The 14,308-nt window shown below is 47.2% G+C and overlaps 1 protein-coding gene across 4 annotated transcripts in view; it reads right to left on the reverse strand.

The window, feature by feature from the left end:
- Positions 1–14,308, reverse strand: part of TRIM33 (tripartite motif containing 33) — a 218,403-nt gene that overhangs the window by 27,105 nt on the left and 176,990 nt on the right. For all 4 annotated transcript variants that reach the window (XM_069756114.1, XM_069756113.1, XM_069756116.1 and 1 more), the window contains exon 17: positions 8,469–8,543. In XM_069756114.1, the coding sequence (XP_069612215.1) occupies positions 8,469–8,543 (75 nt within the window). The remainder of the gene's footprint in view (positions 1–8,468; positions 8,544–14,308) is intronic.

Below are 14,308 nucleotides of genomic sequence, written 5' to 3' on the forward strand. Positions count from 1 at the left end.
GAATTGGCCGAGCTTGCCAGCCACGCCTTGGAGGTTTTGTCATGCCCGGCAGCCAACGTTCTCTCAGAATGTGTCTTCAGTGCTGCTGGTGGTATATTGACGGATTAACGCATCTGGCTGTCCCCTGAAAATCTAGACCTGCCTAACTCATCAAAATGAACAAGTCATGGATCTTCAATGACTCTTGCACCCCAGTCGCAGACTGGGCGATTGTGTAGGTTTCAAGTGTGCTGCATTGATCTTGCGTTATTGCAGTCTGACATCTTAGTCGTTGCTTCTGCGGCTGCTGTTGCTACTGCTCCTGATGTTACCAACAAGTTCATTGGTGGTGCAGCAGTCAGAAGGTGTGTAGACCGCTTTTAAAGCACCCAATATTCCTCCTCCTTTTGCTTTCTCCTGAGTCACAAGCAGCCAGTTTTTTGGTAAATGGAGACTCTTATTTAGGTCTCCTTGTTGTGTGTTGCATGTAGTGGCATGGGTCTCAGAGCACCATTACATTATTTCTACTTTGGGGAAATTGATGCCACTTTAGTGGTGTGCCATTTTTTTTTTTTTTTAAATGTGGAGACTCCAAGTTGGGTCTCCATCTGGTTGGTTTCCCTGTAATTGAAGGGGTCTTAGAGCACCAGGCCTACACCTGTCACTCATCAATCGCTTAGGCTGGTTTCAGATTTGCGGATGGAGGTGCTGCGGAGGGCTGCGTATGTCCTCTGAAGCTCCGCCCACCACCGCACCTCCTCCGGTCAGCTCCGCCCACGTCGGCATGCGGACCTATCTTTACCATTAGGTAAGCAGGCCATGCCGATGTATGCGGATGCCTCCGCATGCGATGTTGCATTTTGGTGCGGTCGCCGCATGGTCAAAACGACACATTCGGAGGCATCCGCATACATCGGCATGTCTGCGTACCTAATGGTAAAGATAGCATACGCATGCCGCTGTGGGCGGAGCTTCACGGAGGAAGTACGCAGCACCTCCATCCGCAAATGTGAAACCAGCCTAACTAATTTTTAAGCTAGAAATGCTGGGTCAGGCCCTGTCCCATCCATCCATGCTGCGCCATTATACAATTTCTACTGTGGCTCAATTGATGCCACTTTTCCTGGTATCTGCCCCTATTTTGAGCTGTTTTGGCTGCTCTTGGGACCCCCTCTCGGTGAACATCAGAAAGTCCACCAATAAACGCTGAACATTAAAAGGTTTGCACATCTCTACCATTTATGACATCTGATGTAATAAATGCTTTTTGATACATTTCCATTGGCGTTCTGTTGGAATTTTTGTGGGGCAGAAAGACCGAGGTTCGATACTGCGAGCACTACCTTTTTTGTAACGTATTATCTGGATCAACCAAATAACAGCGGTGCTCTTCTCTTTTTCTGGAGTTTTCCATGTTGATCAATTTTAAATAGGCAACAACATACAAAGGAAAGAACATGATCCAAAAATAGCTCAGAGAAGGTTTCTCAGTCTGAGACATGTAATGACAGACAGCTATGCTATTCTCAATGATCTCACAGCAGAGCCATGTGTCATTACAGAGAGCCAGAAGCAGAGCAGAGTGTGATTACATACACCTTTTAGCGGTCATCTGAAGGTAACCAGTGTGGGGAAGAGGAAGACAAAAGCTGATAGCACTGCGAGAGAAGACCTGCAAAGATGTTTGTAATGAGACAAAGCTCAGCTCTGCTGCTCCACCCCCTCTCACACTGACTGCAATGACAACAAAGGAGTGGTCTGGCACCTAATTTATTTCCTTAATATATATCCTGACACACTAACCACTTTTGTCATTTTCTTCATTATTACACAATACCCTACACTGTTCACTATCTATCTATTCTCTAAATGTGCCAGAGTCGGCGGAGACAGATGCACTCACATCAGCCACATCGTCCATCACCCAGGACACTTTCATTTTAGGAAGGGGCGATGGAAGAAACTAGTAACTTTAGCGCCGCTGACGTCCTGTTCCGGGGAGCAATGGATGCTGCGGCGAGGGCGTGCAGCCCCTGCCTCCGGTGACATTAGCCTCAAACGTTACGTGCCCAAGTTTCAGACGTGCTGCGGAAATGTCCGCAGCATTTCTGCAACTCCCTGCAGCGGGTAAAACGCATGTGGAATTCGCATGCGTTTTCCCGCACAACACAAGCATTTTGCAAGCGTTTTTAGCTTGCAGAATGCTTGCGCTTTTACAAGCGATTTGAAGCATCGCTTGAAAAAGGGATTGACAGATTGGTCACACTTGTCAAGCATAGTGCTTGACAAGTGTGACTAACTTTTTACTATTGATGCTGCCTATGCAGCATCAATAGTAAAAGATAGCATGTTAAAAATTGAAAAAAAAATAAAAAAATATAGTTATTCTCACCTTCCGACGGCCCCCGATCTTTTCAGCGGCGCTCCTAGTACGTTCCGTTTCCAGGGATGCTTTGCACGAAGGACCTTTGTGACGTCACTGTCGCGTGACCGCGACGTCATCTCAGGTGATTCACGCAATGCATCCCTGGGAACGGAAGCCACCTCGTGCACCGCTGAGAGGAGAGAGGACTCCGGGGGGGGGCCATCAGAAGGTAAGTATATCCCTATTTATTATTTAATTTTTTTTTTTCAGGAATATTGTACCCAGGGCCTGGAGGAGAGAGTCTCCTCTCTTCCAAACCCTGGGTACCATCCGCACATGAAGCGCTCACTTTACGCATGGTGGGTATAGCCCATGCGTAAAGTGAGTGTTTCAATGCAATCCTATGGCGGCGGAATAGCCGTGATTCCGCAGAAATAATGAACATGCTGCGGATTTTACCGCTATACGATTCCGCAGTGGGAAAATCTGCAGCATGGGCACAGCAACTGCGGAATCTCCTAGGATTTCCACTGCGGCAAAAAACGTGGCAGAAATGCATAAACGCAAAAGTGGTGCATTAAAAGAGGTCTGGATACACATGATGAGAGCATTATACTGCCTCTGTACAAATCCCTAGTTAGACCGCACATGGAGTACTGTGTCCAGTTTTGGGCACCGGTGCTCAGGAAGGATATAATGGAACTAGAGAGAGTACAAAGGAGGGCAACAAAATTAATAAAGGGGATGGGAGAACTACAATACCCAGATAGATTAGCGAAATTAGGATTATTTAGTCTAGAAAAAAGACGACTGAGGGGCGATCTAATAACCATGTATAAGTATATAAGGGGACAATACAAATATCTCGCTGAGGATCTGTTTATACCAAGGAAGGTGACGGGCACAAGGGGGCATTCTTTGCGTCTGGAGGAGAGAAGGTTTTTCCACCAACATAGAAGAGGATTCTTTACTGTTAGGGCAGTGAGAATCTGGAATTGCTTGCCTGAGGAGGTGGTGATGGCGAACTCAGTCGAGGGGTTCAAGAGAGGCCTGGATGTCTTCCTGGAGCAGAACAATATTGTATCATACAATTATTAGGTTCTGTAGAAGGACGTAGATCTGGGGATTTATTATGATGGAATATAGGCTGAACTGGATGGACAAATGTCTTTTTTCGGCCTTACTAACTATGTTACTATGTTACTATGTAAAATGGGCACACGGCCTGAGACTTCTCTTAAATGAAGCATCACAGGAAGAACAGGAAACTTTTTTTTTACATATTAGCTAGATAGGGAGAAGTGTAGGGCATAGTGCAATAAAGCAAATTACAAATGTGATTAGTGTGCAAGGCTAGTTAAAAAATACATTTTAGGTGCCGGACGACCCCTTTAAAGTTCAGAGGTGTTACTAATCTATGTTCCACCTCTCGTGTCTCCCCTTTTCCTCATAGTTTGTAAGCTTGCGAGCAGGGCCCTCATTCCTCTTGGTATCTATTTTGAACTTTGATTTCTTGTTATGCTGTAATGTCTATTGTCTGTACAAGTCCCCTCTATAAATTGTAAAGCGCTGCGGAATGTGTTGGCGCTATATAAATAAAATTATTATTATTATTATTATGTTGCACTCCTGGCACTTTGTAATCACACTCAGCTATGCTCCTGGCACTTTGCAGTAACACACACATCTACTATATAATTGTTTAAGGGGTACTTCCGTCTGTCCTTCTGTCTGTCACGGATATTCATTGGTCGTGGCCTCTGTCTATCATGGAAATCCAAGTCGCAAAACAGCCACGACCAATCAGTGACGGGCACAGTCCGGAAGAAAATGGCTGCTCCTTACTCCCCGCAGTCAGTGGCCGGCACCTGCTCCATACTCCCCGCAGTGTCCCCGGCGCCTGCTCCATAATCCCCGCAGTGTCCCCGGCGCCCGCTCCATACTCCCCGCAGTGTCCCCGGCGCCCGCTCCATACTCCCCGCAGTGTCCCCGGCGCCCGCTCCATACTCCCCGCAGTGTCCCCGGCGCCCGCTCCATACTCCCCGCAGTGCCCCCGGCGCCCGCTCCATACTCCCCGCAGTGCCCCCGGCGCCCGCTCCATACTCCCCGCAGTGTCCCCGGCGCCCGCTCCATACTCCCCGCAGTGTCCCCGGCGCCCGCTCCATACTCCCCGCAGTGTCCCCGGCGCCCGCTCCATACTCCCCGCAGTGTCCCCGGCGCCCGCTCCATACTCCCCGCAGTCAGTGTCCCTGGCGCTCCGCTCCATGCTTCCCACAGTCACTGTCCCCGGCGCCCGCTCCATACTCCCCTCCGGTCACCGCTAACACAGGGTTAATGCCGGCGGTAACGGGCCGCGGGTAACGCACTCCGTTACCGCCGCTATTAACCCTGTGTGTCCCCAACCTTTTACTTTTGATGCTGCCTATCCGGCATCAATAGTAAAAAAAAAAGTAATGTTAAAAAAACAAAAAACCTGCTATACTCACCCTCCGTTGTCTGCTGAGGCGCTAGCGCCTGCCGCCATCTTCCTTTCCCAGGGATGCTTTGCGAAATTACCCAGAAGACCTAGTGGTCTCGCGAGACCGCTAAGTCATCTGGGTAATTTCGCAAAGCATCCTGGGAACGGAAGACGGCGGCAGCCGCGCGCCCATCGACATAGCGCTGTTGGATCCCAGAAGGCGGAGAGACAGGACGCTGAGGAGCAGCGACCAGAATGGTGAGTATGTTAAACTACAAGGGGCCCTCGGATCGTTAGGGGAGTATGTTTATTTTTTATTTGTTAACCTGTGACATAGGTGACTTGGCAATATACTACGTGGCTGGGCAATATACTACGTGGCTGGGCAATATACTACGTGGGCTGAGCAATATACATATTCTAGAATACCCGATGCGTTAGAATCGGGCCACCATCATGTATGTATGTATGTATGTATGTATGTATGTATGTATGTATGTATGTATGTATATATATATATATATATATATATATATATATATATATATATATATAGTAAGTCTACTAGTAAGCAAACTGTATAGTAAAAAATAATAATTTTATTTTATACAGCGCCAATATAATCCGCAGCACATTACAATTAAGCGGGGACATATACAGACAATAAATTCAATACAAGGTAAGACAGTTTGAACAGTTACATTAGGCGTGAGGGCCCAGCTTGAAAGCTTACAATCTACATCATTACATGTATCTCACTGAAAAACCTGTTCTAAGCTATTGTGAGGGTGTGTTCTTTTCCCTTCAGTATGCAAATGGAAGTAGTACATACCCCCATGTCTCGAAAAATCCCCTTGGACTTGACAAAAATGATAACCTAAATTTTACAAGACAATATATCTCCACGAAAGAGATGAGTCATTAAAAAATCTTAAAAGTTCACAATGCACCCACTATTTTGTGATGTGACCAGTTTAACACGCTCAAGCTGGTGAAAGGTCCTCCAACACAATCACGAGCATTTACATGATTACGGAATTTACAGCCTGTGGAGCGGACTTGGGAGCCAAGCTCTAAGAGGAGGTCATCAAAGTTACAAGTATTTGACAACCTCTTTTGGCTAAAGGAAGCTGCCGTTCATCACTTCCTAGATAATATAATAATCTATGGAATATTTCCTTCTAATAGCTCCTAATTATATCTACCATGAAAACACTAAAACCCTGAGGTACTGTGAACTGTGTGTTTAATATGGCTAACTACAGGGATTTGATAAAATAAAAAATAAATTAAAAAAATCACACATTTTACTTATAAGTGCTTAAATGTAAATAAAATAAAGTCACTGATATCCATATAGTATACATGCTACTACATATTAATTATGAATGAAAATACAGACAGCACCAGGGTCACGTACTTCTTGATAGCAACTTAAAAAGTAGGTGTCGAAATCTTAAAGGGAAATTAAGTAAAAAGGGCAGCACACTGCAGCGCCAAAACATGCAAGCTTGAAAACACGAAATTTGAACTGCATTACTGCACTAGAAATATGAAAAATGAGAGCTTTTAGCGCATAAAAATGGCCATATTTATGTGTACCTCGTAGCCACTTTACGGCATCTCTCTTATACGAGGTCCTACGCTTGACCTACCTCACCGAGAATAAACGTCTCCATCTGAATGGGTACATGTGAAACCTCTTCTTGGACTCAAATTCTCTCTTTCTGTGGAGGGGTATTGGACCTACTATAATTAAAACACCTGTGGCTAGGAGGCGGGAGTGCACGATCAGAAGGCTAAAGAATACATTTCAAAAACCTGACCTGCACATCCAAACATAGACTGAGTGTGAACAGGTGCTGAACCCAGAGTCGCCAACTCGTATATAGTTAAGTAAAAAGGGCAGCACACTGCAGCGCTAAAACATGCAAACTTGAAAACACGAAATTTGAACTGCATTACTGCACTAGAAATATGAAAAATGAGAGCTTAAAGGGAACCTGTTAGCAGGATTGTGCGGAGTAACCTACAGCGCCAGGTTGGTGTCATTATACTGATTAACATGATACCGATGGTGATGAAATCCATCCTGTGGTTCTTGTTTAATCTTTATTCATAGTTTTCAGTTAATGATGTGCTCGTGTTTCGGGGCGGCCTGTGGGGAGGAGGGGTCTTCTTGTGATGCTCTGCTTACATATTCATCTGTATGGCTTATGGCTTAGGTCACTGATCCCTAAGTGTCCTGCCTCCTATTTTACATACTAAATATGTTGAAAAAGAAAAATTCACAATCAGCAGGCGGGCACCGGCAGCAGCACTGTAGCATGATCAAATCTAGAATATCCATTTACTTATTTTATTTGGTGATATAAATTTATTCAGAAAAAAAAAAAAACCTCTCCCAAAATGGCAAGGGGCCGTGCCTGCATCGATCTGTAATCCGATTGATGCTACTGCACAGGCGTCATATTGGTGGAGACCATTTTTTTTCCTCTAGCAAAATGGCACCCGCAGTACCTGAGCAGTAGCATCTATCGGATGGCTGATGGCTCCTACTGTGCAGGCACGGCCGATGCAATTTTGAGATTTTTTTTTCTGAATAAATTTATAAATCACCAAATAAAATAATTAAATGGATAATATAGATGTGATCATGCTACAGTGCAGGCGACGCTGCCTGCTCAATGTGAATTTTGTTTTTCATAACATTATATTCATTATAAAAAAATAGGGGCAGGTGACCGAGGGATCAGTGACCTGTCAGAATCGATACTGGTGAATACCTAATCAGAGCACCACATGAAGACCCCCACGGGCCGCCCCGAAGCGCCAGCATATCATTAACTCACACCTGAAAATAAAGAATAAGCCTACTTTCACACATCAGGTTTTTTGCATCAGGAACAATCCGGCGAATGTTGGAAAAAACAGATTCGGCGCAGATTGTGAAAAACTGATCAGACGGATCCGACTAGCATATCCAGATAATTTGATAAAAAGAATTTGAAGCATGCTCAGTTTAAAAAGCTGTAATCCGTCATTTTCCGGATCCGGCACCTTCCGGCTCCCATAGGCACCTTCCGGCTCCCATAGGCTTCCATTACAGCAAACAGCCGGAAGCGCCGGATCCAGCGCTTTTGGCATTTTCGCCGGAGACAAATAACATTGCTATGGACATTTTTTCCAGAAACCGGAAACGGCAGTTTTGCCGGATCTGGCGAAAACTGGACGAAAAGCAATGTCATCCGGCACTAATACAAGTCTATGGGGAAAAAACGGATCCGGCGGCAACATTTGTCGGATCCGTTTTTTTAAAAAATTTAGCCGGATTGAGCCTGACAGCGAAAACCTGATGTGTGAAAGTAGTCTAAACAAGACGGATTTCACCAACCCGGGTATCATTTTAATCAGTATAACAGCACCAACCTGACACTGCGTAGGTTACTGTGCACAATCCTGCTGATGGGTTCCCTTTAATACATACTATGAATGGGTGAGAAACATTTGCCTGGCAATCTGTAGACCTCAAAACATGAAATCTACATGACTGGTAACTTTTTTTTGTTTGTTTGTTTTAACCAGCAGGTAAATTACAATATCTCTGTATGGAAACACTTAAAATGACTGCTATTATAAGCTGTATGAAAGGATAGGTGTACTTACTGATGCAGGAACTGGTTCTTGAAACTCAATGCTCAGCTCATGACAGTAGAGATACAGTAGCAGTCGCTCACATTTCTTTAAAAAAAAAAAAAAAACGTATACACAATTGAAAAATTGTTCAGATTTTGACAAAGCCATTTCTTTCATAAGAACACATTCTACAGTCTACATTCTATAATTAGGTTATGGTAACACAAAACTACGGAGGATGTGTAACATGCTGAAACCAGTGTGTAATGTACACTATGTCAGGAGTCTACAATTTCACATTCCTGGCCGTCTAGAGACGTGGAAGAGAAAGGAGGCAACGCATGCTCGCAATTACAAAAAATGGCATATTAGCAGTGATGTGATGGATGTAGAGGGATAAAGCACAATTCTAACACTTTGCATATTACACATTGTTAGGATTCAGCATGTTACCCTCCACAGCTTTAGACATCACCAGTAACAAGGTTTTAAACCACTTGAATTACGGTAATAAACCCCGACTGTAAACAGTCAAACAGCACTGCTAATTCTAGTTCTAGGCTCTGAGTGATTAAAATTACATTTTCTATTGCCAAAGTTACAATTCTCAAAGTGTCTGGCAGTGGGGAGGACGTCAACTACATTCAGGGAGCGATTACAGAATCTGATACTAGTCTTTCTGAATGAACGCCTTTCCACACTAGTTTTGGGCAATTATTGTATTTTTAGGAGGCTTAGGAACTTGACAGTACCCGTTTAAATAACAAAAAAGAATAAATATTTTTTTAAAATAAAAGCAACATGTAAAACGGTGCTGAAAAGTGGACAAGTGTTCAACTTGTGACTACATTTTCAATCATACCTTGTGCTGGCCTGTGCGCCTGCAGTGAGCACAGACCGGTAACTATGACCAAACCCCTACCCCAGACTCACTCAGCTTCAGAATAAAGACTGCTGCAGGCTGATACTCAGAATAAAATAAAGCACCAGCACTTATGGGAGATGAGTGTCTGCAGACACATGCACAGAAGCAGCGAGTGTGCTGAATAGAGTCCCGCTCTCCCAAACAGCATGGAAGACACAGGACTCTGAGGTTACATCAGGGATCAGTGCCAGAAACGCAGGGAACATACAACGTGGCATCTCAGGAAATCAGGGGAATCTCAGCCAAAGAGGTGTGATCAAAAAAGCAGTGCACCTTCCAGAAGGATTTGGGCAAGCAAAGTATTTACAAAAGAGCTTATCTATAGCAGTTAGTTCACATGAAAGAAACTTATAATGTAATGGCCAACCCCTTTAACGTTTACAGCTTGGAAACAGGAACACATGGGCTACTTGCACAGTGAACAAGTCTGTATGATCATGTTCACACACCACCAAGAAACCTGAAGACACAAAAGAGAATAGTAAAACCAAAAACACTCAGTTTGAAAAAATGTTGCAGTAATCCGCAAGTGCTAGTAAAAGATGTAAAAAACAGGGTATTTGGTTGATACGTTTTTTGCAAAAAAACAGCTTGTTGACCAGCCTCCACTGCTGTCTAGCAGCAATGGCTAAACATAAGCAGTGCTTAAAGGGAACCTGTCACTTCAACAAAATGCTATTAGTCTGCAGATATGGTGTTAATCTGCAGGTGAATAGCGTTGTGAACCTGCCCGGAACTTAGACAACCGTTACCAGGAAGAAATCAACTTTATTCCCCCCAGCAGCATTCCAGTTACAGTCAAGGCAGCGGCACCGATTAGTCACTGCTTTGTGTATAGTGAGCGGCGGCTGTAACCGCGCACCCAGCACTGACTGACAGGAGTCCCTAATGCTGAGCTGCTGTCAGTCAGTGCTGTCATCACCCCCATGATCACTCACTGAAAGCTGATGGGAAGAATAAAATTAGACCCACTCTGCTGAGAGGAAATTAAGTGCTGGCACAGAGAAGGTTCAGAACGCAATTAACCTGCAGATTAAATCCTTATCTGCAGGTTAATAGCATTCTTTCCAGGTGACAGGTTCCCTTTAAAAGATCTTTTCTATTGAGATTGTGAACACTGGACTGAAGCTAGCCAGGAGTGCTAAATTCATTGGCACTGTGCAGGTGCTGCACATTGCAGCATCAGTAGCCACCAGTTCAGGCCCTCAGTGCGGTCATGCCACTAGCCTGATTTGTCAATCAAGCAGGAATGCCCGCCCCACTAGAAAGCAGGAAGTGGCTGGGCAGTGGTGCACTAGAAAGCAGGAAGTGGCTGGGCAGTGGTGCACTAGAAAGCAGGAAGTGGCTGAGCAGTGGTGCACTAGAAAGCAGGAAGTGGCTGGGCAGTGGTGCACTAGAAAGCAGGAAGTGGCTGGGCAGTGTGCGCTCCTTAAAAAGCATGCTGAGAACAACTATTGAAAATTAGCATGTATAGGGCATCTGTATTTTTCTTTTTAAAGCTTTGCCTTAATAGGGATTTTTGTGTGTACTCACCGTAAAATCCTTTTCTCCGAGCCACTCATTGGGGGACACAGGACCATGGGTTATGCTGCTGTCACTAGGAGGCTGACACTAAGCTGAGACAAAAAAAGGTTAGCTCCTCCCCTGCAGTATACACCCTCATGCTGGCTTCCAGAGACCCAGTTCAGTGCAAAAGCAGTAGGATAATAACAACAATATATCAAGTAACATTAGAATATAACATGTCAAACAAACAGTCAAAGACCAAAAAAGGTAACGAGCCGTAAGGCTACCAGGGTGGGTGCTGTGTCCCCCAATGAGTGGCTCGGAGAAAAGGATTTTACGGTGAGTACACACAAAAATCCCTATTTCTCCTTCGCCTCATTGGGGGACACAGGACCATGGGACGTCCCAAAGCAGTCCCTGGGAGGGAAACAAAACAACTAAATAACTCCGTGTACCATCTGACTACAAATGCGCAACGGCCGTCGGCTACGAGCTGAACGAGTTCCGCGTACCAAGCGCGGCGTGGCCAGTCTGGGGCGACCAGAATGACCGGAACTCCCTCCGTCTTGATCTTTCGGATAACCTTCGGCAGTAAGGGAAGGGGAGGAAACACGTATGGGAGTTGAAACTGATGCCACGGAGAAATCAGCGCGTCTACTCCTATGGCCTGGGGATCCTGAGAACTTGCAATGAAGTTGTGGACCTGGGCGTTCAATCTGGACGCCATCAGATCCACGTCCGGGGTCCCCCAGCGAAGACAGATCTGTCGAAAGACCTCTGGGTGGAGTTCCCACTCCCCCGAGGCAAGGCCCTGGCGGCTCAGGAAGTCTGCCGCCCAGTTCTCGACTCCCGGAATGTGCACCGCAGAGATGGTGGAATGGTTGGTTTCGGCCCAACGAAGGATGTGAGAGACTTCCTGCATCGCCGCCCTGCTGCGGGTACCCCCTTGGTGGTTGATGTAAGCCACCGCCGTGACGTTGTCCGATTGGACTCGAATTGGGTGACCCGCGAGCAGGGCGTGAAAACGACTCAGGGCAAGTCTGATAGCACGAATCTCCAGGATGTTGATGGGGAGCCTGGATTCCCGAACTGTCCAATGGCCCTGGGCAGAGTGGTGAAGAAACACCGCCCCCCAGCCGAGAAGACTGGCGTCGGTAGTTACCACTAACCAGCGGATCGGGAGGAAGGACTTCCCCTGGAGAAGAGATGGACCAAGGGTCCACCATATGAGAGATTGTCTGACCCGCGGGGACAGGGGGCAGGGGCTGTCGAGAGATGGGAGACTCCTGTCCCAGTTGCCCAGCAAAGCCTGTTGCAAGGGGCGGAGATGGAGTTGAGCGAAAGGAACCGCTTCGATTGCTGCAACCATCTTTCCCAGGATCTTCATGGCGAACCGAATGGTTCGCGGGCGAGGATGGCAGAGCGTTCGGGCTCCCTGCTGAAGCGCTTGGGCCTTGGGCCGAGGAAACAAGACCAGCCCCCTTGAAGTGTCCAGGATCATTCCCAGAAAGGAGATCCGACGGGCAGGAACGGGAGAGGACTTGTCCAAGTTGATCAACCAGCCCAGGCGCAAAAGAGAATCCAGGGTAATGTGGACGCTTGACTCGCAGGCCTGAAAAGACGGGCCCTTTATGAGGAGATCGTCTAAGTAAGGTAACACGACGACTCCTCGAGAATGAAGGATGGTTATGACAGCCGCCATGACCTTCGTGAATACCCTGGGCGCCGTGGCAAGACCGAAGGGTAAGGCCGTGAACTGAAAGTGGTCCTCCAGAACGGCAAAGCGGAGGAACCTCTGATGAGGCGGGAATATCGGAATGTGAACATAGGCATCCTTGATGTCTATCGATGCCAAGAATTCCCCTCTTTCCATCGACGAGATGACCGATCTGAGCGATTCCATCCTGAAGTGCCGTACTCTTACGCACTTGTTCAGGAGCTTCAGATCCAAAATGGGGCGCACTTTTCCGTCCTTCTTTGGCACGACGAAGAGGTTTGAGTAGAAACCTTTGAACCTCTCGTGTTCCGGGACCGGAACAATGACCCCGCTCTGGCGGAGGGAGTGAATGGCGCAAAGGAGGGCGCGAGACTGAGCTCCTGAGCTGGGGAGACGAGAGGGGAAAAACCGAGTTGGAGGAGGCGTGGAGAACTCTATTTTGTAGCCAGACGATACCAGATCCCTGACCCATTCGTCGTGAATGACGGAGAGCCAGGCTTGCTGAAAAAGGAGTAGACGTCCTCCTATCGACTGGCGCCGTTCCCGAGTCATTGAGACGGGAATCTGGGGGGTCTCGAACCTCTGGTTCTGGACTGCCTCGGCTTTCCGCGCCAGGAAGGATTCGGCCTGAAGGAAGGACGAGCGTCTCTGTCTGTGCTAGCGGATCGGTCCGATCTGGAAAGACCGGTAGGAATGGACCAGGCTGGGCTGGTACGAAAGGGCCGAAAGCAAAAGTAAGGCTGGCGCTGGAAGGCCGCCTTGGGCCTCTGTTGGGGAAGGAACTTGCTCTTTCCCCCTGTGGCGTCGGAAATCAGCTGGTCAAGCTTTTCACCGAAAAGGCGCCCACTTTGAAAAGGGAGAGAGATCAGAGATCTTTTAGAGGAGGAATCTGCGCGCCACTCTCTGAGCCAAAGAGCCCTTCTGATAGAGATGGCGTTAGAAGCCGCCGATGCTGCGCAATTCGCTGCATTGAGGGAGGCGTACATCACGTAATCACTAGCCATGCCTATCTGTTTAGCCAGGTCCGCCATCTCAGACGGGAGGTCCTGTTCATGAATGGATTTCGCTAGAGCATCCGCCCAGGAAACCATTGCCTTGGCCACCCAAGCCGCGGCGAAGGAGGGGGATAGGGAAGAGCCTGAGGCTTCGTACACAGAGCGAGCTAGAGAGTCTAGCTGGCGTTCAGTGGGACTCTTAATTGAAGCGCCGTCCGGGACTGAAAGAAGTGTTTTAGAAGCCAGGCGCGAGACCGGAGGATTTACTATAGGGGGATCCGTCCAGTCTTTCACGAGATCTGCTGAAAAGGGATACTTAAGATACCAGGTCCTTCTTACCCGTGAAACGCTTATCTGGACGCTCCCTGTGTCGCCTGACTATGTCCAGAAAATCTGGGTGAGAGGCAAAAGTTTTGTGGGAACGCTTGGTTCTGGTAAAAGAGACAGCGTGTTCCGGAGCGGAATTAGAGTCATCATCCACCTTAAGTGCGTGATTGACTGCTACGATGAGGGAGTCAACCGTAGCTCTGAACTCCGGAGCCTCCGGGTCCAGTGATACTTCGGACTCATGTTCAGAGTCGTGAACGCTGCGAGCCCCCAAAGAGGGTGAGCGAGAGGTGGAGCTGCCAGAGTCTGAGTGGCGAGGTGAGCGCTCAGGAGAGGTAGTGCGGGTCCGTTTTCTGGATGACCGTGCCTCTTTATGGAGACAGCGGCCCCTGCTGGCCGA

Source organism: Ranitomeya imitator, chromosome 3 (assembly GCF_032444005.1).
Source record: "Ranitomeya imitator isolate aRanImi1 chromosome 3, aRanImi1.pri, whole genome shotgun sequence".
NCBI lineage: Eukaryota > Metazoa > Chordata > Amphibia > Anura > Dendrobatidae > Ranitomeya > Ranitomeya imitator.